Source organism: Oncorhynchus mykiss, chromosome 10 (assembly GCF_057628025.1).
Source record: "Oncorhynchus mykiss isolate SJ-2025 chromosome 10, ASM5762802v1, whole genome shotgun sequence".
Taxonomy (NCBI): Eukaryota; Metazoa; Chordata; class Actinopteri; order Salmoniformes; family Salmonidae; genus Oncorhynchus; species Oncorhynchus mykiss.
Window position 1 is genome coordinate 83433412 of NC_143031.1, and position 26998 is coordinate 83460409.

Sequence of the window (26998 nt, forward strand, 5' to 3'; positions counted from 1 at the left end):
GGTTAGTACTGCTGGGTTATACAGGTTAGTATTGTAGTACTGCTGGGTTATACAGGTTAGTACTGCTGGGTTATACAGGTTAGTACTGTAGTACTGCTGGGTTATACAGGTTAGTACTGTAGTACTGCTGGGTTATACAGGTTAGTACTGTAGTACTGCTGGGTTATACAGGTTAGTACTGCTGGGGTTATACAGGTTAGTACTGCTGGGGTTATACAGGTTAGTACTGTAGTACTGCTGGGTTATACAGGTTAGTACTGTAGTACTGCTGGGTTATACAGGTTAGTACTGTAGTACTGCTGGGGTTATACAGGTTAGTACTGCTGGGGTTATACAGGTTAGTACTGCTGGGGTTATACAGGTTAGTACTGCTGGGGTTATACAGGTTAGTACTGCTGGGGTTATACAGGTTAGTACTGCTGGGTTATACAGGTTAGTACTGTAGTACTGCTGGGTTATACAGGTTAGTACTGCTGGGTTATACAGGTTAGTACTGCTGGGGTTATACAGGTTAGTACTGCTGGGTTATACAGGTTAGTACTGCTGGGTTATACAGGTTAGTACTGTAGTACTACTGGGTTATACAGGTTAGTACTGTAGTACTGCTGGGTTATACAGGTTAGTACTGCTGGGGTTATACAGGTTAGTACTGTAGTACTGCTGGGGTTATACAGGTTAGTACTGTAGTACTGCTGGGGTTATACAGGTTAGTACTGCTGGGTTATACAGGTTAGTACTGTAGTACTGCTGGGTTATACAGGTTAGTACTGTAGTACTGCTGGGTTATACAGGTTAGTACTGTAGTACTGCTGGGTTATACAGGTTAGTACTGTAGTACTGCTGGGGTTATACAGGTTAGTACTGTAGTACTGCTGGGTTATACAGGTTAGTACTGTAGTACTGCTGGGGTTATACAGAGTACTGTAGTACTGCTGGGTTATACAGGTTAGTACTGTAGTACTGCTGGGGTTATACAGGTTAGTACTGCTGGGGTTATACAGGTTAGTACTGTAGTACTGCTGGGTTATACAGGTTAGTACTGTAGTACTGCTGGGGTTATACAGGTTGGTACTGTAGTACTGCTGGGTTATACAGGTTAGTACTGTAGTACTGCTGGGGTTATACAGGTTAGTACTGCTGGGTTATACAGGTTAGTACTGTAGTACTGCTGGGGTTATACAGGTTAGTACTGTAGTACTGCTGGGGTTATACAGGTTAGTACTGTAGTACTGCTGGGTTATACAGGTTAGTACTGTAGTACTGCTGGGGTTATACAGGTTAGTACTGTAGTACTGCTGGGTTATACAGGTTAGTACTGCTGGGGTTATACAGGTTAGTACTGTAGTACTGCTGGGTTATACAGGTTAGTACTGTAGTACTGCTGGGTTATGCAGGTTAGTACTGTAGTACTGCTGGGTTATACAGGTTAGTACTGCTGGGGTTATACAGGTTAGTACTGCTGGGGTTATACAGGTTAGTACTGTAGTACTGCTGGGTTTATACAGGTTAGTACTGTAGTACTGCTGGGGTTATACATGTTAGTACTGCTGGGGTTATACAGGTTAGTACTGCTGGGTTATACAGGTTAGTACTGCTGGGGTTATACAGGTTAGTACTGCTGGGGTTATACAGGTTAGTACTGCTGGGGTTATACAGGTTAGTACTGTAGTACTGCTGGGTTATACAGGTTAGTACTGTAGTACTGCTGGGTTATACAGGTTAGTACTGTAGTACTGCTGGGTTATACAGGTTAGTACTGCTGGGTTATACAGGTTAGTACTGCTGGGGTTATACAGGTTAGTACTGCTGGGGTTATACAGGTTAGTACTGTAGTACTGCTGGGTTATACAGGTTAGTACTGCTGGGGTTATACAGGTTAGTACTGCTGGGGTTATACAGGTTAGTACTGTAGTACTGCTGGGGTTATACAGGTTAGTACTGCTGGGGTTATACAGGTTAGTACTGTAGTACTGCTGGGTTATACAGGTTAGTACTGTAGTACTGCTGGGGTTATACAGGTTAGTACTGTAGTACTGCTGGGGTTATACAGGTTAGTACTGTAGTACTGCTGGGTTATACAGGTTAGTACTGTAGTACTGCTGGGTTATACGGGTTAGTACTGTAGTACTGCTGGGTTATACAGGTTAGTACTGTAGTACTGCTGGGTTATACAGGTTAGTACTGCTGGGGTTATACAGGTTAGTACTGCTGGGGTTATACAGGTTAGTACTGTAGTACTGCTGGGTTACACAGGTTAGTACTGTAGTACTGCTGGGTTATACAGGTTAGTACTGTAGTACTGCTGGGGTTATACAGGTTAGTACTGCTGGGGTTATACAGGTTAGTACTGCTGGGGTTATACAGGTTAGTACTGCTGGGGTTATACAGGTTAGTACTGTAGTACTGCTGGGTTATACAGGTTAGTACTGTAGTACTGCTGGGGTTATACAGGTTAGTACTGCTGGGGTTATACAGGTTAGTACTGTAGTACTGCTGGGGTTATACAGGTTAGTACTGCTGGGTTATACAGGTTAGTACTGCTGGGGTTATACAGGTTAGTACTGTAGTACTGCTGGGTTATACAGGTTAGTACTGTAGTACTGCTGGGGTTATACAGAGTACTGTAGTACTGCTGGGTTATACAGGTTAGTACTGTAGTACTGCTGGGGTTATACAGGTTAGTACTGCTGGGGTTATACAGGTTAGTACTGTAGTACTGCTGGGTTATACAGGTTAGTACTGTAGTACTGCTGGGGTTATACAGGTTAGTACTGTAGTACTGCTGGGTTATACAGGTTAGTACTGTAGTACTGCTGGGGTTATACAGGTTAGTACTGCTGGGTTATACAGGTTAGTACTGTAGTACTGCTGGGGTTATACAGGTTAGTACTGTAGTACTGCTGGGGTTATACAGGTTAGTACTGTAGTACTGCTGGGTTATACAGGTTAGTACTGTAGTACTGCTGGGGTTATACAGGTTAGTACTGTAGTACTGCTGGGTTATACAGGTTAGTACTGCTGGGGTTATACAGGTTAGTACTGTAGTACTGCTGGGTTATACAGGTTAGTACTGTAGTACTGCTGGGTTATACAGGTTAGTACTGTAGTACTGCTGGGTTATACAGGTTAGTACTGCTGGGGTTATACAGGTTAGTACTGCTGGGGTTATACAGGTTAGTACTGTAGTACTGCTGGGTTTATACAGGTTAGTACTGTAGTACTGCTGGGGTTATACATGTTAGTACTGCTGGGGTTATACAGGTTAGTACTGCTGGGTTATACAGGTTAGTACTGCTGGGGTTATACAGGTTAGTACTGCTGGGGTTATACAGGTTAGTACTGCTGGGGTTATACAGGTTAGTACTGTAGTACTGCTGGGTTATACAGGTTAGTACTGTAGTACTGCTGGGTTATACAGGTTAGTACTGTAGTACTGCTGGGTTATACAGGTTAGTACTGCTGGGTTATACAGGTTAGTACTGCTGGGGTTATACAGGTTAGTACTGCTGGGGTTATACAGGTTAGTACTGTAGTACTGCTGGGTTATACAGGTTAGTACTGCTGGGGTTATACAGGTTAGTACTGCTGGGGTTATACAGGTTAGTACTGTAGTACTGCTGGGGTTATACAGGTTAGTACTGCTGGGGTTATACAGGTTAGTACTGTAGTACTGCTGGGTTATACAGGTTAGTACTGTAGTACTGCTGGGGTTATACAGGTTAGTACTGTAGTACTGCTGGGGTTATACAGGTTAGTACTGTAGTACTGCTGGGTTATACAGGTTAGTACTGTAGTACTGCTGGGTTATACGGGTTAGTACTGTAGTACTGCTGGGTTATACAGGTTAGTACTGTAGTACTGCTGGGTTATACAGGTTAGTACTGCTGGGGTTATACAGGTTAGTACTGCTGGGGTTATACAGGTTAGTACTGTAGTACTGCTGGGTTATACAGGTTAGTACTGTAGTACTGCTGGGTTATACAGGTTAGTACTGTAGTACTGCTGGGGTTATACAGGTTAGTACTGCTGGGGTTATACAGGTTAGTACTGCTGGGGTTATACAGGTTAGTACTGCTGGGGTTATACAGGTTAGTACTGTAGTACTGCTGGGTTATACAGGTTAGTACTGTAGTACTGCTGGGGTTATACAGGTTAGTACTGCTGGGGTTATACAGGTTAGTACTGTAGTACTGCTGGGGTTATACAGGTTAGTACTGCTGGGTTATACAGGTTAGTACTGCTGGGGTTATACAGGTTAGTACTGTAGTACTGCTGGGTTATACAGGTTAGTACTGCTGGGGTTATACAGGTTAGTACTGTAGTACTGCTGGGGTTATACAGGTTAGTACTGTAGTACTGCTGGGGTTATACAGGTTAGTACTGTAGTACTGCTGGGGTTATACAGGTTAGTACTGCTGGGGTTATACAGGTTAGTACTGCTGGGGTTATACAGGTTAGTACTGGTGGGTTATACAGGTTAGTACTGTAGTACTGCTGGGGTTATACAGGTTAGTACTGCTGGGGTTATACAGGTTAGTACTGCTGGGTTATACAGGTTAGTACTGTAGTACTGCTGGGTTATACAGGTTACTACTGCTGGGGTTATACAGGTTAGTACTGCTGGGGTTATACAGGTTAGTACTGTAGTACTGCTGGGGTTATACAGGTTAGTACTGTAGTACTGCTGGGGTTATACAGGTTAGTACTGTAGTACTGCTGGGTTATACAGGTTAGTACTGTAGTACTGCTGGGGTTATACAGGTTAGTACTGCTGGGGTTATACAGGTTAGTACTGTAGTACTGCTGGGGTTATACAGGTTAGTACTGTAGTACTGCTGGGTTATACAGGTTAGTACTGATGGGGTTATACAGGTTAGTACTGTAGTACTGCTGGGTTATACAGGTTAGTACTGTAGTACTGCTGGGGTTATACAGGTTAGTACTGTAGTACTGCTGGGGTTATACAGGTGAGTACTGCTGGGGTTATACAGGTTAGTACTGCTGGGGTTATACAGGTTAGTACTGTAGTACTGCTGGGTTATACAGGTTAGTACTGCTGGGGTTATACAGGTTAGTACTGTAGTACTGCTGGGTTATACAGGTTAGTACTGTAGTACTGCTGGGGTTATCCAGGTTAGTACTGTAGTACTGCTGGGGTTATACAGGTTAGTACTGTAGTACTGCTGGGTTATACAGGTTAGTACTGTAGTACTGCTGGGTTATACAGGTTAGTACTGTAGTACTGCTGGGGTTATACAGGTTAGTACTGCTGGGGTTATACAGGTTAGTACTGTAGTACTGCTGGGGTTATACAGGTTAGTACTGTAGTACTGCTGGGGTTATACAGGTTAGTACTGTTGGGGTTATACAGGTTAGTACTGTAGTACTGCTGGGTTATACAGGTTAGTACTGCTGGGGTTATACAGGTTAGTACTGTAGTACTGCTGGGGTTATACAGGTTAGTACTGTAGTACTGCTGGGGCTATACAGGTTAGTACTGTAGTACTGCTGGGTTATAGAGGTTAGTACTGCTGGGGTTATACAGGTTAGTACTGTAGTACTGCTGGGGTTATACAGGTTAGTACTGCTGGGTTATACAGGTTAGTACTGTAGTACTGCTGGGTTATACAGGTTAGTACTGCTGGGGTTATACCGGTTAGTACTGTAGTACTGCTGGGTTATACAGGTTAGTACTGTAGTACTGCTGGGTTATACAGGTTAGTACTGCTGGGGTTATACAGGTTAGTACTGCTGGGGTTATACAGGTTAGTACTGTAGTACTGCTGGGTTATTCAGGTTAGTACTGTAGTACTGCTGGGTTATACAGGTTAGTACTGCTGGGGTTATACAGGTTAGTACTGCTGGGTTATACAGGTTAGTACTGTAGTACTGCTGGGTTATACAGGTTAGTACTGCTGGGGTTATACAGGTTAGTACTGCTGGGGTTATACAGGTTAGTACTGTAGTACTGCTGGGGTTATACAGGTTAGTACTATAGTACTGCTGGGGTTATACAGGTTAGTACTGTAGTACTGCTGGGGTTATACAGGTTAGTACTGTAGTACTGCTGGGTTATACAGGTTAGTACTGCTGGGGTTATACAGGTTAGTACTGTAGTACTGCTGGGGTTATACAGGTTAGTACTGTAGTACTGCTGGGTTATACAGGTTAGTACTGCTGGGGTTATACAGGTTAGTACTGCTGGGGTTATACAGGTTAGTACTGTAGTACTGCTGGGTTATACAGGTTAGTACTGCTGGGTTATACAGGTTAGTACTGTAGTACTGCTGGGTTATACAGGTTAGTACTGTAGTACTGCTGGGTTATACAGGTTAGTACTGCTGGGTTATACAGGTTAGTACTGTAGTACTGCTGGGGTTATACAGGTTAGTACTGTAGTACTGCTGGGTTATACAGGTTAGTACTGCTGGGGTTATACAGGTTAGTACTGTAGTACTGCTGGGGCTATACAGGTTAGTACTGTAGTACTGCTGGGTTATACAGGTTAGTACTGCTGGGGTTATACAGGTTAGTACTGTAGTACTGCTGGGTTATACAGGTTAGTACTGCTGGGGTTATACAGGTTAGTACTGTAGTACTGCTGGGGCTATACAGGTTAGTACTGTAGTACTGCTGGGTTATACAGGTTAGTACTGCTGGGGTTATACAGGTTAGTACTGTAGTACTGCTGGGTTATACAGGTTAGTACTGTAGTACTGCTGGGTTATACAGGTTAGTACTGCTGGGGTTATACAGGTTAGTACTGCTGGGGTTATACAGGTTAGTACTGTAGTACTGCTGGGTTATACAGGTTAGTACTGTAGTACTGCTGGGTTATACAGGTTAGTACTGTAGTACTGCTGGGTTATACAGGTTAGTACTGTAGTACTGCTGGGGTTATACAGGTTAGTACTGCTGGGGTTATACAGGTTAGTACTGCTGGGTTATACAGGTTAGTACTGCTGGGGTTATACAGGTTAGTACTGCTGGGGTTATACAGGTTAGTACTGCTGGGTTATACAGGTTAGTACTGCTGGGGTTATACAGGTTAGTACTGTAGTACTGCTGGGTTATACAGGTTAGTACTGTAGTACTGCTGGGTTATACAGGTTAGTACTGCTGGGGTTATACAGGTTAGTACTGTAGTACTGCTGGGGTTATACAGGTTAGTACTGTAGTACTGCTGGAGTTATACAGGTTAGTACTGCTGGGTTATACAGGTTAGTACTGTAGTACTGCTGGGTTATACAGGTTAGTACTGCTGGGTTATACAGGTTAGTACTGTAGTACTGCTGGGGTTATACAGGTTAGTACTGCTGGGTCATACAGGTTAGTACTGCTGGGGTTATACAGGTTAGTACTGTAGTACTGCTGGGTTATACAGGTTAGTACTGCTGGGTTATACAGGTTAGTACTGCTGGGTTATACAGGTTAGTACTGTAGTACTGCTGGGATTATACAGGTTAGTACTGTAGTACTGCTGGGTTATACAGGTTAGTACTGTAGTACTGCTGGGTTATACAGGTTAGTACTGCTGGGTTATACAGGTTAGTACTGTAGTACTGCTGGGGTTATACAGGTTAGTACTGCTGGGGTTATACAGGTTAGTACTGCTGGGGTTATACAGGTTAGTACTGTAGTACTGCTGGGTTATACAGGTTAGTACTGTAGTACTGCTGGGGTTATACAGGTTAGTACTGTAGTACTGCTGGGTTATACAGGTTAGTACTGTAGTACTGCTGGGTTATACAGGTTAGTACTGTAGTACTGCTGGGTTATACGGGTTAGTACTGTAGTACTGCTGGGTTATACGGGTTAGTACTGTAGTACTGCTGGGTTATACAGGTTAGTACTGCTGGGTTATACAGGTTAGTACTGCTGGGGTTATACAGGTTAGTACTGCTGGGGTTATACAGGTTAGTACTGTAGTACTGCTGGGTTATACAGGTTAGTACTGTAGTACTGCTGGGTTATACAGGTTAGTACTGTAGTACTGCTGGGGTTATACAGGTTAGTACTGCTGAGGTTATACAGGTTAGTACTGCTGGGGTTATACAGGTTAGTACTGCTGGGGTTATACAGGTTAGTACTGTAGTACTGCTGGGTTATACAGGTTAGTACTGTAGTACTGCTGGGGTTATACAGGTTAGTACTGCTGGGGTTATACAGGTTAGTACTGTAGTACTGCTGGGGTTATACAGGTTAGTACTGCTGGGTTATACAGGTTAGTACTGCTGGGGTTATACAGGTTAGTACTGTAGTACTGCTGGGTTATACAGGTTAGTACTGCTGGGGTTATACAGGTTAGTACTGTAGTACTGCTGGGGTTATACAGGTTAGTACTGTAGTACTGCTGGGGTTATACAGGTTAGTACTGTAGTACTGCTGGGGTTATACAGGTTAGTACTGCTGGGGTTATACAGGTTAGTACTGCTGGGGATATACAGGTTAGTACTGGTGGGTTATACAGGTTAGTACTGTGGTACTGCTGGGGTTATACAGGTTAGTACTGCTGGGGTTATACAGGTTAGTACTGCTGGGTTATACAGGTTAGTACTGTAGTACTGCTGGGTTATACAGGTTACTACTGCTGGGGTTATACAGGTTAGTACTGCTGGGGTTATACAGGTTAGTACTGTAGTACTGCTGGGGTTATACAGGTTAGTACTGTAGTACTGCTGGGGTTATACAGGTTAGTACTGTAGTACTGCTGGGTTATACAGGTTAGTACTGTAGTACTGCTGGGGTTATACAGGTTAGTACTGCTGGGGTTATACAGGTTAGTACTGTAGTACTGCTGGGGTTATACAGGTTAGTACTGTAGTACTGCTGGGTTATACAGGTTAGTACTGCTGGGGTTATACAGGTTAGTACTGTAGTACTGCTGGGTTATACAGGTTAGTACTGTAGTACTGCTGGGGTTATACAGGTTAGTACTGTAGTACTTTTGGGGTTATACAGGTTAGTACTGCTGGGGTTATACAGGTTAGTACTGCTGGGGTTATACAGGTTAGTACTGTAGTACTGCTGGGTTATACAGGTTAGTACTGCTGGGGTTATACAGGTTAGTACTGTAGTACTGCTGGGTTATACAGGTTAGTACTGTAGTACTGCTGGGGTTATACAGGTTAGTACTGTAGTACTGCTGGGGTTATACAGGTTAGTACTGTAGTACTGCTGGGTTATACAGGTTAGTACTGTAGTACTGCTGGGTTATACAGGTTAGTACTGTAGTACTGCTGGGGTTATACAGGTTAGTACTGCTGGGGTTATACAGGTTAGTACTGTAGTACTGCTGGGGTTATACAGGTTAGTACTGTAGTACTGCTGGGGTTATACAGGTTAGTACTGTTGGGGTTATACAGGTTAGTACTGTAGTACTGCTGGGTTATACAGGTTAGTACTGCTGGGGTTATACAGGTTAGTACTGTAGTACTGCTGGGGTTATACAGGTTAGTACTGTAGTACTGCTGGGGCTATACAGGTTAGTACTGTAGTACTGCTGGGTTATACAGGTTAGTACTGCTGGGGTTATACAGGTTAGTACTGTAGTACTGCTGGGGTTATACAGGTTAGTACTGCTGGGTTATACAGGTTAGTACTGTAGTACTGCTGGGTTATACAGGTTAGTACTGCTGGGTTTATACAGGTTAGTACTGTAGTACTGCTGGGTTATACAGGTTAGTACTGCTGGGGTTATACCGGTTAGTACTGTAGTACTGCTGGGTTATACAGGTTAGTACTGTAGTACTGCTGGGTTATACAGGTTAGTACTGCTGGGTTTATACAGGTTAGTACTGTAGTACTGCTGGGTTATACAGGTTAGTACTGCTGGGGTTATACCGGTTAGTACTGTAGTACTGCTGGGTTATACAGGTTAGTACTGTAGTACTGCTGGGTTATACAGGTTAGTACTGCGGGGGTTATACAGGTTAGTACTGCTGGGGTTATACAGGTTAGTACTGTAGTACTGCTGGGTTATTCAGGTTAGTACTGTAGTACTGCTGGGTTATACAGGTTAGTACTGCTGGGGTTATACAGGTTAGTACTGCTGGGTTATACAGGTTAGTACTGTAGTACTGCTGGGTTATACAGGTTAGTACTGCTGGGGTTATACAGGTTAGTACTGCTGGGGTTATACAGGTTAGTACTGAAGTACTGCTGGGGTTATACAGGTTAGTACTGTAGTACTGCTGGGGTTATACAGGTTAGTACTGTAGTACTGCTGGGGTTATACAGGTTAGTACTGTAGTACTGCTGGGTTATACAGGTTAGTACTGCTGGGGTTATACAGGTTAGTACTGTAGTACTGCTGGGGTTATACAGGTTAGTACTGTAGTACTGCTGGGTTATACAGGTTAGTACTGCTGGGGTTATACAGGTTAGTACTGCTGGGGTTATACAGGTTAGTACTGTAGTACTGCTGGGTTATACAGGTTAGTACTGCTGGGTTATACAGGTTAGTACTGTAGTACTGCTGGGTTATACAGGTTAGTACTGTAGTACTGCTGGGTTATACAGGTTAGTACTGCTGGGTTATACAGGTTAGTACTGTAGTACTGCTGGGGTTATACAGGTTAGTACTGTAGTACTGCTGGGTTATACAGGTTAGTACTGCTGGGGTTATACAGGTTAGTACTGTAGTACTGCTGGGGCTATACAGGTTAGTACTGTAGTACTGCTGGGTTATACAGGTTAGTACTGCTGGGGTTATACAGGTTAGTACTGTAGTACTGCTGGGTTATACAGGTTAGTGCTGCTGGGGTTATACAGGTTAGTACTGTAGTACTGCTGGGGCTATACAGGTTAGTACTGTAGTACTGCTGGGTTATACAGGTTAGTACTGCTGGGGTTATACAGGTTAGTACTGTAGTACTGCTGGGTTATACAGGTTAGTACTGTAGTACTGCTGGGTTATACAGGTTAGTACTGCTGGGGTTATACAGGTTAGTACTGCTGGGGTTATACAGGTTAGTACTGTAGTACTGCTGGGTTATCCAGGTTAGTACTGTAGTACTGCTGGGTTATACAGGTTAGTACTGTAGTACTGCTGGGTTATACAGGTTAGTACTGTAGTACTGCTGGGGTTATACAGGTTAGTACTGCTGGGGTTATACAGGTTAGTACTGCTGGGTTATACAGGTTAGTACTGCTGGGGTTATACAGGTTAGTACTGCTGGGGTTATACAGGTTAGTACTGCTGGGTTATACAGGTTAGTACTGCTGGGGTTATACAGGTTAGTACTGTAGTACTGCTGGGTTATACAGGTTAGTACTGTAGTACTGCTGGGTTATACAGGTTAGTACTGCTGGGGTTATACAGGTTAGTACTGTAGTACTGCTGGGGTTATACAGGTTAGTACTGTAGTACTGCTGGAGTTATACAGGTTAGTACTGCTGGGTTATACAGGTTAGTACTGTAGTACTGCTGGGTTATACAGGTTAGTACTGCTGGGTTATACAGGTTAGTACTGTAGTACTGCTGGGGTTATACAGGTTAGTACTGCTGGGTCATACAGGTTAGTACTGCTGGGGTTATACAGGTTAGTACTGTAGTACTGCTGGGTTATACAGGTTAGTACTGCTGGGTTATACAGGTTAGTACTGTAGTACTGCTGGGGTTATACAGGTTAGTACTGCTGGGGTTATACAGGTTAGTACTGCTGGGGTTATACAGGTTAGTACTGTAGTACTGCTGGGGTTATACAGGTTAGTACTGTAGTACTGCTGGGTTATACAGGTTAGTACTGCTGGGGTTATACAGGTTAGTACTGTAGTACTTCTGGGTTATACAGGTTAGTACTGTAGTACTGCTGGGTTATACAGGTTAGTCCTGCTGGGGTTATACAGGTTAGTACTGCTGGGTTATACAGGTTAGTACTGTAGTACTGCTGGGTTATACAGGTTAGTACTGCTGGGTTATACAGGTTAGTACTGCTGGGGTTATACAGGTTAGTACTGTAGTACTGCTGGGTTATACAGGTTAGTACTGTAGTACTGCTGGGGTTATACAGGTTAGTACTGCTGGGGTTATACAGGTTAGTACTGCTGGGGTTATACAGGTTAGTACTGCTGGGGTTATACAGGTTAGTACTGTAGTACTGCTGGGTTATACAGGTTAGTACTGTAGTACTGCTGGGTTATACAGGTTAGTACTGTAGTACTGCTGGGGTTATACAGGTTAGTACTGTAGTACTGCTCGGTTATACAGGTTAGTACTGTAGTACTGCTGGGGTTATACAGGTTAGTACTGCTGGGGTTATACAGGTTAGTACTGTAGTACTGCTGGGTTATACAGGTTAGTACTGCTGGGGTTATACAGGTTAGTACTGCTGGGGTTATACAGGTTAGTACTGTAGTACTGCTGGGTTATACAGGTTAGTACTGCTGGGGTTATACAGGTTAGTACTGATGGGGTTATACAGGTTAGTACTGTAGTACTGCTGGGTTATACAGGTTAGTACTGCTGGGGTTATACAGGTTAGTACTGTAGTACTGCTGGGTTATACAGGTTAGTACTGTAGTACTGCTGGGGTTATACAGGTTAGTACTGCTGCGGTTATACAGGTTAGTACTGCTGGGTTATACAGGTTAGTACTGCTGGGGTTATACAGGTTAGTACTGTAGTACTGCTGGGGTTATACAGGTTAGTACTGTAGTACTGCTGGGTTATACATGTTAGTACTGTAGTACTGCTGGGGTTATACAGGTTAGTACTGTAGTACTGCTGGGGTTATACAGGTTAGTACTGTAGTACTGCTGGGGTTATACAGGTTAGTACTGTAGTACTGCTGGGTTATACAGGTTAGTACTGTAGTACTGCTGGGGTTATACAGGTTAGTACTGTAGTACTGCTGGGGTTATACAGGTTGGTACTGTACTACTGCTGGGGTTATACAGGTTAGTACTGTAGTACTGCTGGGTTATACAGGTTAGTACTGCTGGGGTTATACAGGTTAGTACTGTAGTACTGCTGGGTTATACAGGTTAGTACTGCTGGGTTATACAGGTTAGTACTGTAGTACTGCTGGGTTATACAGGTTAGTACTGTAGTACTGCTGGGTTATACAGGTTAGTACTGCTGGGTTATACAGGTTAGTACTGTAGTACTGCTGGGTTATACAGGTTAGTACTGTAGTACTGCTGGGGTTATACAGGTTAGTACTGTAGTACTGCTGGGGTTATACAGGTTAGTACTGTAGTACTGCTGGGTTATACAGGTTAGTACTGCTGGGTTATACAGGTTAGTACTGCTGGGTTATACAGGTTAGTACTGTAGTACTGCTGGGTTATACAGGTTAGTACTGCTGGGGTTATACAGGTTAGTACTGTAGTACTGCTGGGTTATACAGGTTAGTACTGCTGGGGTTATACAGGTTAGTACTGTAGTACTGCTGGGGCTATACAGGTTAGTACTGTAGTACTGCTGGGTTATACAGGTTAGTACTGCTGTGGTTATACAGGTTAGTACTGTAGTACTGCTGGGTTATACAGGTTAGTACTGTAGTACTGCTGGGGTTATACAGGTTAGTACTGTAGTACTGCTGGGGTTATACAGGTTAGTACTGCTGGGGTTATACAGGTTAGTACTGCTGGGGTTATACAGGTTAGTACTGTAGTACTGCTGGGGCTATACAGGTTAATACTGTAGTACTGCTGGGGTTATACAGGTTAGTACTGTAGTACTACTGGGTTATACAGGTTAGTACTGCTGGGGTTATACAGGTTAGTACTGCTGGGTTATACAGGTTAGTACTGTAGTACTGCTGGGTTATACAGGTTAGTACTGTAGTACTGCTGGGTTATACAGGTTAGTACTGTAGTACTGCTGGGTTATACAGGTTAGTACTGCTGGGGTTATACAGGTTAGTACTGCTGGGGTTATACAGGTTAGTACTGTAGTACTGCTGGGGTTATACAGGTTAGTACTGCTGGGTTATACAGGTTAGTACTGCTGGGGTTATACAGGTTAGTACTGCTGGGGTTATACAGGTTAGTACTGCTGGGTTATACAGGTTAGTACTGCTGGGGTTATACAGGTTAGTACTGTAGTACTGCTGGGTTATACAGGTTAGTACTGTAGTACTGCTGGGTTATACAGGTTAGTACTGCTGGGGTTATACAGGTTAGTACTGTAGTACTGCTGGGGTTATACAGGTTAGTACTGTAGTACTGCTGGGGTTATACAGGTTAGTACTGCTGGGTTATACAGGTTAGTACTGTAGTACTGCTGGGTTATACAGGTTAGTACTGCTGGGGTTATACAGGTTAGTACTGTAGTACTGCTGGGGTTATACAGGTTAGTACTGTAGTACTGCTGGGGTTATACAGGTTAGTACTGTAGTACTGCTGGGTTATACAGGTTAGTACTGCTGGGTTATACAGGTTAGTACTGTAGTACTGCTGGGGTTATACAGGTTAGTACTGTAGTACTGCTGGGGTTATACAGGTTAGTACTGTAGTACTGCTGGGGTTATACAGGTTAGTACTGCTGGGTTATACAGGTTAGTACTGTAGTACTGCTGGGTTATACAGGTTAGTACTGTAGTACTGCTGGGGTTATACAGGTTAGTACTGCTGGGTTATACAGATTAGTACTGTAGTACTGCTGGGTTATACAGGTTAGTACTGTAGTACTGCTGGGGTTATACAGGTTAGTACTGTAGTACTGCTGGGTTATACAGGTTAGTACTGTAGTACTGCTGGGGTTATACAGGTTAGTACTGTAGTACTGCTGGGTTATACAGGTTAGTACTGTAGTACTGCTGGGGTTATACAGGTTAGTACTGCTGGGTTATACAGGTTAGTACTGTAGTACTGCTGGGGTTATACAGGTTAGTACTGTAGTACTGCTGGGCTATACAGGTTAGTACTGTAGTACTGCTGGGTTATACAGGTTAGTACTGTAGTACTGCTGGGTTATACAGGTTAGTACTGCTGGGGTTATACAGGTTAGTACTGTAGTACTGCTGGGGTTATACAGGTTAGTACTGTAGTACTAATCCACCTCTCTCTGGCTCCGCCCCCCTCCACCTCTCTCTGGCTCCCCCCCCCTCCACCTCTCTGGCTCCGCCCCCCTAGATGTGTGGTGTGATGGTATCAGCCAGTGAAGACTCCACCCCCTCGGTGATCTACCACTGTGTGTTGCGTGGGTTGGAGCGCCTCCTGCTGTCGGAGCAGCTGTCTCGTATGGATGGAGAGGCACTGGTTAAACTGAGTGTCGACCGGGTTAACATGCCAAGCCCTCACAGAGCCATGTCTGCCCTGGGACTCATGCTCACCTGCATGTACACAGGTAACATCTACCTGTACCTAGTATCATATAACTAACTAACGCTAGCTAGCTTAGCCCTGCATGTACACAGGTAACATCTACCTATACCTAGTATCATCTATCTATACCTAGTATCATCTAACTAACGCTAACTAGCTTAGCCCTGCATGTACACAGGTAACATCTACCTATACCTAGTATCATCTAACTAACGCTAGCTAGCTTAGCCCTGCATGTACACAGGTAACATCTACCTATACCTAGTATCATCTAACTAACGCTAGCTAGCTTAGCCCTGCATGTACACAGGTAACATCTACCTATACCTAGTATCATCTAACTAACGCTAGCTAGCTTAGCCCTGCATGTACACAGGTAACATCTACCTGTACCTAGTATCATGTAACTATCGCTAGCTAGCTTAGCCCTGCATGTACACAGGTAACATCTACCTGTACCTAGTATCATATAACTAACTAACGCTAGCTAGCTTAGCCCTGCATGTACACAGGTAACATCTACCTATACCTAGTATCATCTAATTAACGCTAGCTAGCTTAGCCCTGCATGTACACATCTACCTATACCTAGTATCATCTAACTATCGCTAGCTAGCTTAGCCCTGCATGTACACAGGTAACATCTACCTATACTTAGTATCATCTAACTATCGCTAACTAGCCTAGCCCTGCATATATGTAGTTCCAAGACAACAAACTATTAGCCATTATAACAATGTAGAGGCTATAGCTATCGCTAACATAACAATGTAGGGGCTATAGCGATCGCTAACATAACAATGTAGAGGCTATAGCTATCGCTAACATAACAATGTAGAGGCTATAGCTATCGCTAACATAACAATGTAGAGGCTATAGCTATCGCTAACATAACAATGTAGGGGCTATAGCTATCGCTAACATAACAATGTAGGGGCTATAGCTATCGCTAACATAACAATGTAGGGGCTATAGCTATCGCTAACACAACAATGTAGAGGCTATAGCTATCGCTAACATAACAATGTAGAGGCTATAGCTATCGCTAGCATAACAATGTAGGGGCTATAGCTATCGCTAACATAACAATGTAGGGGCTATAGCTATCGCTAACATAACAATGTAGATGCTATAGCTATCGCTAACATAATAAAGTAAATAGCTTATGCTAACAATTTTAAGAATCCTCTTCCTTCCCAGGACAGGAAAACAAGATTCCCTCCTATGACCAATTAACTAACCCCAATCGTACAAACTCCTCCCTCACAAACTAGCCTGGGTACCAGTCTGTTTAGCTAACATTCCACATTTGCAATGACAGAGTACAAGGTGTGGAATGTTAGCCACACAGACTGGTACCCAGGCTACTACCCCCCAAAACCAGCTTTGTCTATGAGTAAAAATAACTAAAGTATTCCATCAAACAATCGTTTTAATAATTTAATAATCACGACGAATCACCCTCTCATCCTCCCAGCGGTGCGTACCACAGCAGAGTCAGCGTTGGGGTCAGAGGTGATGGGGTCAGAGGTTAGAGGTCAGGGGTCAGAGGTTACCTCGGGTCCTGTTGCTTTCTCCTCAGGCAAGGAGAAGGCCAGCCCTGGTCGCCCGGCCGGCGCTGTCGACCCTCAGGCCCCCGACAGCGAGTCTGTCATCGTTGCCATGGAGAGGGTCTCTGTGCTCTTCGACAGGTAGGGAGGGTTGTGACGACAACACGTCTGGACATAAACACAGTCTACGCACAACCCTATTAGACACACAACCCTGTCAGACACACAACCCTATCAGACACACAACCCATTCAACCCTATCAGACACACAACCCTATCAGACACACAACCCTATCAGACACACAACCCTATCAGACACACAACCCTATCAGACACACAACTCTATCAGACACACAACCCATTCAACCCTATCAGACACACAACTCTATCAGACACACAACTCTATCAGACACACAACCCATTCAACCCTATCAGACACACAACTCTATCAGACACACAACCCTATCAGACACACAACCCTATCAGACACACAACCCTATCAGACACACAACCCTATCAGACACACAACTCTATCAGACACACAACCCATTCAACCCTATCAGACACACAACTCTATCAGACACACAACTCTATCAGACACACAACCCTATCAGACACACAACCCTATCAGACACACAACTCTATCAGACACACAACCCTATCAGACACACAACTCTATCAGACACACAACTCTATCAGACACACAACTCTATCAGACACACAACCCTATCAGACACACAACCCTATCAGACACACAACCCTATCAGACACACAACTCTATCAGACACACAACCCTATCAGACACACAACCCTATCAGACACACAACCCTATCAGACACACAACCCTATCAGACACACAACTCTATCAGACACACAACCCTATCAGACACACAACCCATTCAACCCTATCAGACACACAACTCTATCAGACACACAACTCTATCAGACACACAACTCTATCAGACACACAACTCTATCAGACACACAACCCTATCAGACACACAACCCTATCAGACACACAACCCTATCAGACACACAACCCTATCAGACACACAACCCTATCAGACACACAACCCTATCAGACACACAACCCTATCAGACACACAACCCTATCAGACACACAACTCTATCAGACACACAACCCTATCAGACACACAACCCTATCAGACACACAACCCACATAACGTTGTATCTCATCCAGTGGGGCTTCAGAACACATTACTGTTATCTGATAAATGAATGTAATGGAAACCGGTTTCTCATATTAACCATAGTAACAGACTGTTATATATCTGGTGTGATGGTTTACCATAGCAACAGACTGTTATATATCTGGTGTGATGGTTTACCATAGTAACAGACTGTTATATATCTGGTGTGATGGTTTACCATAGCAACAGACTGGTATATATCTGGTTTGATGGTTTACCATAGCAACAGACTGTTATATATCTGGTGTGATGGTTTACCATAGTAACAGACTGTTATATATCTGGTGTGATGGTTTACCATAGCAACAGACTGTTATATATCTGGTGTGATGGTTTACCATAGCAACAGACTGTTATATATCTGGTTTGATGGTTTCTCATATTAACCATAGCAACAGACTGTTATATATCTGGTTTGATGGTTTCTCATATTAACCATAGCAACAGACTGTTATATATCTGGTGTGATGGTTTACCATAGCAACAGACTGTTATATATCTGGTTTGATGGTTTCTCATATTAACCATAGCAACAGACTGTTATATATTTGGTGTGATGGTTTCTCATTTTAACCATAGCAACAGACTGTTATATATCTGGTTTGATGGTTTCTCATATTAACCATAGCAACAGACTGTTAATAATCTGGTTTGATGGTTTCTCATAGTAACTATAGTACCAGACTGTTATATATCTGGTTTGATGGTTTACCATAGCAACAGACTGTTATATATCTGGATTGATGGTTTACCATAGCAACAGACTGTTATATATCTGGTGTGATGGTTTACCATAGCAACAGACTGTTATATATCTGGTGTGATGGTTTCTCATATTAACCATAGACTGATTTATCTGGTTTTTGGGGTCTATTTTTAAACAATGTAGCCAGTCTTTTTGGGGGGTTGTCTATTTTTAAACAATGTAGCCAGTCTCTCAGTTGTTTCCTGATGTCTGGTTCTCCATGTCCGTTATCCCCGATATTTCCTACATTTGTTGTGCCAGGGTCCGTAAGGGTTTACCCAGCGAGGCACGGGTGGTGGCCAGGATTCTTCCTCAGTTCCTGGACGACTTCTTTCCTCCGCAGGACGTCATGAACAAGGTCATCGGAGAGTTCCTGTCCAATCAGCAGCCTTACCCACAATTCATGGCTACTGTGGTCTACAAGGTCAGTGTGAGAATGGTGGACAGTACAGGTGGGTATGTGACAGACAACTCACTCTCTCTTTCGCTATCCCCCCCATCTCTCTCTCCATCCCTCTCTTTTTCTCTCTCCCCCATGGGTTCTGCTGTCTTTGTCGAACTCTCTCTCCTCTCTCTCCCTCCCTCTCTCTCTCCCCTCCCTCCCTCTCATCCCTTACCCTCTCCTCCCTCTCTCCTCCCTCAGGTGTTCCAGACCCTCCATGCTACAGGCCAGTCCAGTATGGTGACAGACTGGGTGTTACTGTCTCTGTCTAACTTTACCCAGAGAACCCCAGTTGCCATGGCCATGTGGAGTCTGTCTTGCTTCTTCATCTCTGCCTCCACCTCCCAGTGGGTCTCTGCCCTGTATCCTTACTAGAGAGGGGGACAGGTGGGGGTGTAGTGTGTCTGTGTCTTTGTGCGTCTCTGTGTGTGTGTGTGTGTGTGTGTGTGTGTGTGTGTGTGTGTGTGTGTGTGTGTGTGTGTGTGTGTGTGTGTGTGTGTGTGTGTGTGTGTGTGTGTGCAGTCTGTGTCTGTGTGCAGTCTGTGTCTCTGTGTGTGTCTGTCTCTGTGTGTGTGTGTGTGTGTGTGTGCAGTCTGTGTCTCTGTGTGTGTGTGTCTGTCTATGTCTGTCTCTGTGTGTGTGTCTGTATCTTTGTGTGTCTCTGTGTGTGTCTGTCTCTGTGTGTGTGTCTGTCTCTGTGTGTGTCTGTCTCTGTGTGTGTGTCTGTCTCTGTGTGTGTCTGTCTCTGTGTGTGTGTCTTTGTGTGTGTCTGTGCAGTCTGTGTGTGTGTGTGTGCAGTCTGTGTCTCTGTGTGTGTGTGTCTGTGTCTCTGTGTGTGTGTGTGTGTGTGCAGTCTGTCTGTGTGTGTGTGTGTGTGCAGTCTGTCTATGTGTGTGTGTGTGTGTGCAGTCTGTCTGTCTGTGTGTGTGTGTGGTAGGGAAGTAGAAGTCATATTGTCCTCCATCTCTCCTTAACCCCCCCCCCCCAGCCTGCCCCATGTCATCAGCCGTATGGGTAAGAGTGAGGTGGTGGACATCAGCCTGTTCTGTCTGGTAGCCCTGGACTTCTACAGACACCAGCTGGATGAAGAGTTGGACCGCAGAGCCTTCCAGTCTGTCTTCCAGACCGTGGCCTCGCCTGGCAACACCTATCAGCAGCTACTGGACTGTCTGCAGAGTATCCACCAAGACACATCACTCTGAGAGAGAGATGTAGACCTATCACCAGACATCACAGAGAGAGGGGGGGCAGAGTGAGATGGGGGGGGGGGGGGGGGGGCGCAGAGAGAGAGAGAGAGAGAGGGAGGGCAGAGTGAGAGGGGGGGGGCAGAGAGAGAGAGAGAGAGAGGGGGGGGCAGAGAGAGAGGGGGGGGGCAGAGAGGGGGGGGCAGAAAGAGGGAGATGGAGAGGGTTGGGGGACAGAGGGGGGGCAGAGAGAGAGAGAGGGGGGGCAGAGAGAGAGAGAGAGGGAGAAGGAGAGACGGTGACAGAGGGAGAGGTTGGGGCAGAGAGGGGGGGGGCAGAAAGAGGGAGATGGAGAGGGTTGGGGGACAGAGAGGGGGGGCAGAGAGAGAGAGAGAGGGAGAAGGAGAGACGGTGACAGAGGGAGAGGTTGGGGCAGAGAGAGAGAGAGAGGGAGAAGGAGGGAGAGGGAGAGACGGTGACAGAGGGAGAGAGAGGGAGAGACGGTGAGAGAGGGAGAGACGGTGACAGAGGGAGAAGGAGAGACGTTGACAGAGGGAGAAGGAGAGACGGTGACAGAGGGAGAAGGAGAGACGGTGACAGAGGGAGAAGGAGAGACGGTGACAGAGGGAGAGAGACCAAACAATTAAACAGACGGACACACAACTAGTCTTTCTTCGTCCAAATCAGATGACCTCATCTCCTTTCCCTCTCAGCTGCTGATCTGACATCGTTGAAGAGCCTCAAGGAAAGCCACATGACAGAGGAAGGAGTGTCTTACTGTACCAGACATACAGGAAAGGAGAGAGCTGACAGAGGAAGGAGTGTCTTGCTGTACCAGACATACAGGAAAGGAGAGCGCTGACAGAGGAAGGAAGCCATTTTACAGTGTTAGGACACTGCTAGCTAGCGGCAGGCTCGTTCGTACTTCTCTCCCTTCTAGAGAAATAATTGAAATAAATAAATAATTGGCTCCATTTAAGATTATTTTGGTTCCGCCTGCATCCTCGTTTCCCCCCGGACCATTCATTAAGACGGACAACAACACACCCACCATGAGGGACTTCCAGCACCTTGATGACGAACTAAGAAAAATAATATTCAACCCTCAAAAAGAGAAAAAAACCCTGGAATTGTATATTTTCCTGTGAAGTACTTCATTGGTTGTGATGTGAAATCAAGATACGATAAAAAACATCTAAAATATAAAGTATTTCCTGATGTTTAAAAGTTCCATACTTCTATTTTTTTCAGTTGTTGTTGTTGTTTTATTACAAACGGCAAAGTGATGATTTAAACTGACTGATTACAGCTGATGCTTTGATTGATAGGTCTTATACATCCCAAATGATACACTATTCCCTACTTTGGTAAAGTAGTGCACTATATAGGGAATAGGGCTCTGGTCTAAAGTAGTACACTATATAGGGAATAGGGCTCTGGTCTAAAGTAGTGCATTATATAGGGAATAGGGCTCTGGTCTAAAGTAGTACACTATATAGGGAATAGGGCTCTGGTCTAAAGTAGTGCACTATATAGGGAATAGGGCTCTGGTCTAAAGTAGTGCACTATATAGGGAATAGGGCTCTGGTCTAAAGTAGTGCACTATATAGGGAATAGGGCTCTGGTCTAAAGTAGTGCACTATATAGGGAATAGGGCTCTGGTCTAAAGTAGTGCACTATATAGGGAATAGGGTTCTGGTCTAAAGTAGTGCACTATATATAGGGAATAGGGTGCCATAGGGCTCTGGTCTAAAGTAGTGCACTACATAGGGAATAGGGTGCCATAGGGCTCTGGTCTAAAGTAGTGCACTATATAGGGAATTGGGTGCCATAGGGCTCTGGTCTAAAGTAGTGCACTATATAGGGAATAGGGTGACATATGGGCCCTTGTCTAAAGTAGTGCACTACATAGGGAATAGGGTGCCATAGGGCTCTGGTCTAAAGTAGTGCACTATATACGGAATAGGGTGCCATAGGGCTCTGGTCTAAAGTAGTGCACTATATAGGGAATAGGGTGCCATAGGGCTCTGGTCTAAAGTAGTGCACTATATAGGGAATAGGGTGCCATAGGGCTCTGGTCTAAAGTAGTGCACTACATAGGGAATGATCCCCGTTGTGTTTTTAAGATGTGATGATTATTATGATGACTGGCCCGGAAGGACTTTCACCTCTTTTTAAAAGGGAGAAGAATCTGCATCATGAATGAATTTATCTTAACACTTAAAGCCATGAGGATGGTGAATGAATGAGAACTACTGTAAAAGAGACATGAGGATGATGAATGAATGAGAACTACTGTAAAAGAGACATGAGGATGGTGAATGAATGAGAACTACTGTAAAAGAGACATGAGGATGATGAATGAATGAGAACTACTGTAAAAGAGACATGAGGATGGTGAATGAATGAGAACTACTGTAAAAGAGACATGAGGATGGTGAATGAATGAGAACTACTGTAAAAGAGACATGAGGATGATGAATGAATGAGAACTACTGTAAAAGAGACATGAGGATGGTGAATGAATGAGAACTACTGTAAAAGAGACATGAGGATGGTGAGCGAATGAGAACTACTGTAAAAGAGACATGAGGATGGTGAATGAATGAGAACTACTGTAAAAAAGACACGAGGATGGTGAATGAATGAGAACTACTGTAAAAGAGACATGAGGATGGTGAATGAATGAGAACTACTGTAAAAGAGACATGAGGATGGTGAATGAATGAGAACTACTGTAAAAGAGACATGAGGATGATGAGCGATGAAGAAACCGTAATGGGACATTGAGATGACTGACGGGTGGTTGTTTTTTTACTGTGTCTCAGTGTCTTGCACACACACACACACACACACACACACATTGCGCTGCATGCTTTGCTGTTGAAATGTCCGCTGGCCAGAAGCATAAGGTGGCCATTTTATTGACCTTTAAGATCCCTGACAGGTTGGTCCACTGACCTCCTTCACATTGTTTCTGATACACTGACCTCCTTCACATTGTTTCTGATACACTGACCTCCTTCACATTGTTTCTGACCTCCTTCACATTGTTTCTGACCTCCTTCACATTGTTTCTGATACACTGACCCTGACCGACTCAATAATGTCCTACTGTGTGTTTAAACTGATGCATGGCCTCTTCTTTCCTAGCTGTTAGTTAGATCAGTCTATCGTTGATTCGACCGATTGGTTGATTTCGTTTCGATGTATTTCTATGGTAACTGTCGCCCGGGGCCCGACGATAGAGGGCACGTTTCTATGGTAACTGTCGCCCGGGGGCCCGACGATAGAGGACGCGTTTCTATGGTAACTGTCGCCCGGGGGCCCGATGATAAGAGGATGAGGAGCAACACAGACCATCCAAAGGGGAACCTTGTAACCATAGCGACCAACGGCAATCTTTGACACATCAACAGGTTGGGGACTTAGTCCTTCAGTTGTGGCTGTTTTTTTTTTTAATCAGAGCTTTAAAATGGCTCCCTATTCTCTATGTAGTGCACTTCTTTTGACAGGGGTCCATAGGGGTCGTAGTGCACTTCTTTTGACAGGGGTCCATAGGGTCGTAGTGCACTTCTTTTAACAGGGGTCCATAGGGTCGTAGTGCACTGCATAGGGAATAGGGTGCTGTTTCAGGATACACTCAGAAAGACCGGGCCCTTGGTCATCAGTAGAGTTAGCCATCCTTATCCCAGCCAGAACGGCCCGTAGTCCAAAGTAGTGCACTATAAAGGGAACAGGGAGCCATTTTGGGACGGCATTGTTGTGATGTATCAGATGTGACTGTAGTCCAGTCCAGTCCAGACCGTGTAGAATTCACCTAATACATCGGGATTAAGCCCCTTGTTGCTGTTTCTAAGGTTACGGGGGCGTCCCAAATGACATCCTATCCCCTATATAGGGTCCCATTTTGGGACGCATCCCTATCAAATACTTGTGATGGAAATTCCACCGGGAGGTCAATCCATCCCATCAGACACCACGGTTTTGGGTCCGGGTCAGTACAGATTAGGATTTAAATGTGTCCATAGTCAGCTAGTTAGTCCCATTCTCTCTATACCCCCCCCCCCCCCCCCCAGTCATGTATTGGGTAAAACACCAACGTTTGGGCATCACGGTTCCCTCTTCAGACCCTGAATGACTAGGGGGTTTATATAAGTCATGTTCTCTGGCTGAGCTGTTTATTCTCTGTTAGTCAGCACCTTGACACTAAGTCATGTTCTCTGGGTGAGCTGTTTATTCTCTGATAGTCAGCACCTTGACACTAAGTCATGTTCTCTGGGTGAGCTGTTTATTCTCTGATAGTCAGCACCTCGACACTAAGTCATGTTCTCTGGCTGAGCTGTTTATTCTCTGATAGTCAGCACCTCGACACTAAGTCATGTTCTCTGGGTGAGCTGTTTATTCTCTGATAGTCAGCACCTCGACACTGAGTCATGTTCTCTGGGTGAGCTGTTTATTCTCTGTTAGTCAGCACCTCGACACTAAGTCATGTTCTCTGGGTGAGCTGTTTATTCTCTGATAGTCAGCACCTCGACACTGAGTCATGTTCTCTGGGTGAGCTGTTTATTCTCTGTTAGTCAGCACCTCGACACTAAGTCATGTTCTCTGGCAGAGCACCAGTTCTCTTTCAATAGTCAGCAAGTTAACACTAAATCAGAAACCTGTTTTTAACGTCTGAAAACCCTAAGTGACTTGGTTTAGATTGTTCTACAGTATCTCTGACATCAGATAAAACTCATTCAGTCTGTCTCTAGTTAAGATATGGACCCAGATACAACTCATTCAGTCTGTCTCTAGTTGTTAAGATATAGACCCAGATAAAACTCATTCAGTCTGTCTCTAGTTGTTTAAGATATAGACCCAGATAAAACTCATTCAGTCTGTCTCTAGTTAAGATATGGACCCAGATAAAACTCATTCAGTCTGTCTCTAGTTAAGATATGGACCCAGAGGTCGACTGATGTTTAGCACAGCTCTCGGTGAGAGACTTTTTAAAATCCATTTTTAGGTTAAAAGCTAAACTGACCTAAGTTCAGTGTCTTCAGTGGTCGCTAACCCTGGTCTAGAAGAGCTGCAGTGTGTGTGTGTGTGTGTGTGTGTGCGCAGGCTTTTAACACACATCATTCAGCTAACCAAGGTCTTGATGATTGTGATTAAACATAAAAGCAGGTGTGTTAGTGCTGGGCTGGAACAGGGGACCAGGGTTGGCCAGCCTTGTCCTACAACATGGTCTGAACAGAAGCACATGTGATGTGAGACTCTTCTTCCCCAGGAGGTTTTCACTGATCATCGGGAGGCTATGATAGAATCGGAACTCTCGTTCTATGCAGAGAATTAGAATTCTGTTGGTGAGAGTTCCGTTCACTCCATTCTGGAAGCCTCTGCTGCTACACAACCCGGTTGTGTTCTGTTCTGTCACACTTCTCTTTCTCTCTCTCGTCTGCAAGATTATATTGTTCATTCAAATATTCTCTATTGAATTTAAAAAGGCAATATTTTAACTTGATCAATTACTGGAGATGATGTAGAAATTAATAAAAGTATTTAAAAATGTAAAAGAAAATGGCATGTCTGTTTTGTGTGTTTCCTTTGTAAATGAATGTCTTGTCTTTTAAAAATATATTAATTCCACTACTGTTTAGATAACAGTATTGCATGGAAGCTAATGTATTAACTTCAAGCAAAGATATCAGGCAGGGTAAGGTGGTTGTGGAGGCGTTTAGGGGTGGGGGGGGGGGGGGGGGTTTAATCCTCTCTCTCACTGTGTTGGGTGGGAAGAGAACAACAGATGAACAGAGAGAGATTTTCATGATTTTCCGACCTGCAATATTTGATCATGTACAAGTAGTCTACTGTAGTGTATATCTGTGTCTCTGATTTTTAAGGCTGCACGTCCTAAATTACACCCTATTCCCTATGGATCCTGGTCAAAATCAGTGCGCTACACAGGGACTAGCGTGCTGTTTGGGCGAAACGGAATGAAGACACCAATTTAGACCTGCCCAGACACGGCTGCCGTCACAGACTGTCAACCAAGGTGGCTGTGATGTCATCTCAGTCCTGTGTAGTCTACACACACACACACACACAGGGGAACGTTTTAATAGTTAACAGAGTATTAATCCCAGATTTAACCACTAAGCCATGTGGCTCACGTAGTGTGCATCCCTAAATGGCCCCCTATTCCCTATGTAGTACACTGGACCCTGGTCAAAAGCAGTGCACACTACACAGAGATTAGGGGAGCATATGGTTCCTGTACAGTAGACTACTGTTCAGCTGGACATTTGTAGGATTATCTCTGTATTAATATATATATATTATCAATATGTATCTCCACTGAACATGTCAATGCAGCATGTAAAATGAAATAAAATAAAACATTCCCAGATATTTTCCATATGTGCAAAAAAAAAGCTTTATTTCTCTGTAATTTTGTGCCACAAATGTGTTTTTATATTTCTTTTAGTGAGCATTTATCCTTTGCCAAGATAATCCATCCACCTGACAGGTGTGGCATGTCAAGAAGCTGATTAAACAGCATGATCACTACACAGGTGCACTTTGTGCTGGGGGGGGGGGGGGGACAA

General features: G+C 44.3%; 1 protein-coding gene and 2 long non-coding RNA genes across 3 annotated transcripts in view; 2 read left to right on the top strand and 1 right to left on the bottom strand.

The window, feature by feature from the left end:
* Window positions 1–20649, top strand: part of LOC149980642 (huntingtin-like) — a 128003-nt gene extending 107354 nt beyond the window's left edge. The window contains 5 exon segments of the mRNA XM_090188172.1: window positions 15082–15295; window positions 16751–16964; window positions 19041–19203; window positions 19423–19583; window positions 20210–20649. Coding sequence (XP_090044298.1) covers window positions 15082–15295; window positions 16751–16964; window positions 19041–19203; window positions 19423–19583; window positions 20210–20423 — 966 coding nt within the window. The 3' untranslated portion in view covers window positions 20424–20649.
* Window positions 20650–21014: 365 nt separating this feature from the next.
* LOC149980643 (uncharacterized) lies at window positions 21015–21632 on the top strand. Its single transcript, XR_016483975.1, has 2 exons — window positions 21015–21228; window positions 21281–21632. It is a non-coding gene; the product is annotated as an uncharacterized LOC149980643 (long non-coding RNA).
* A 1729-nt stretch (window positions 21633–23361) lies between these two features.
* LOC149980644 (uncharacterized) lies at window positions 23362–23601 on the bottom strand. Its single transcript, XR_016483974.1, has 2 exons — window positions 23467–23601; window positions 23362–23424 (listed from the first exon to the last, which is right to left on the bottom strand). It is a non-coding gene; the product is annotated as an uncharacterized LOC149980644 (long non-coding RNA).
* Window positions 23602–26998: the final 3397 nt, after the last annotated feature.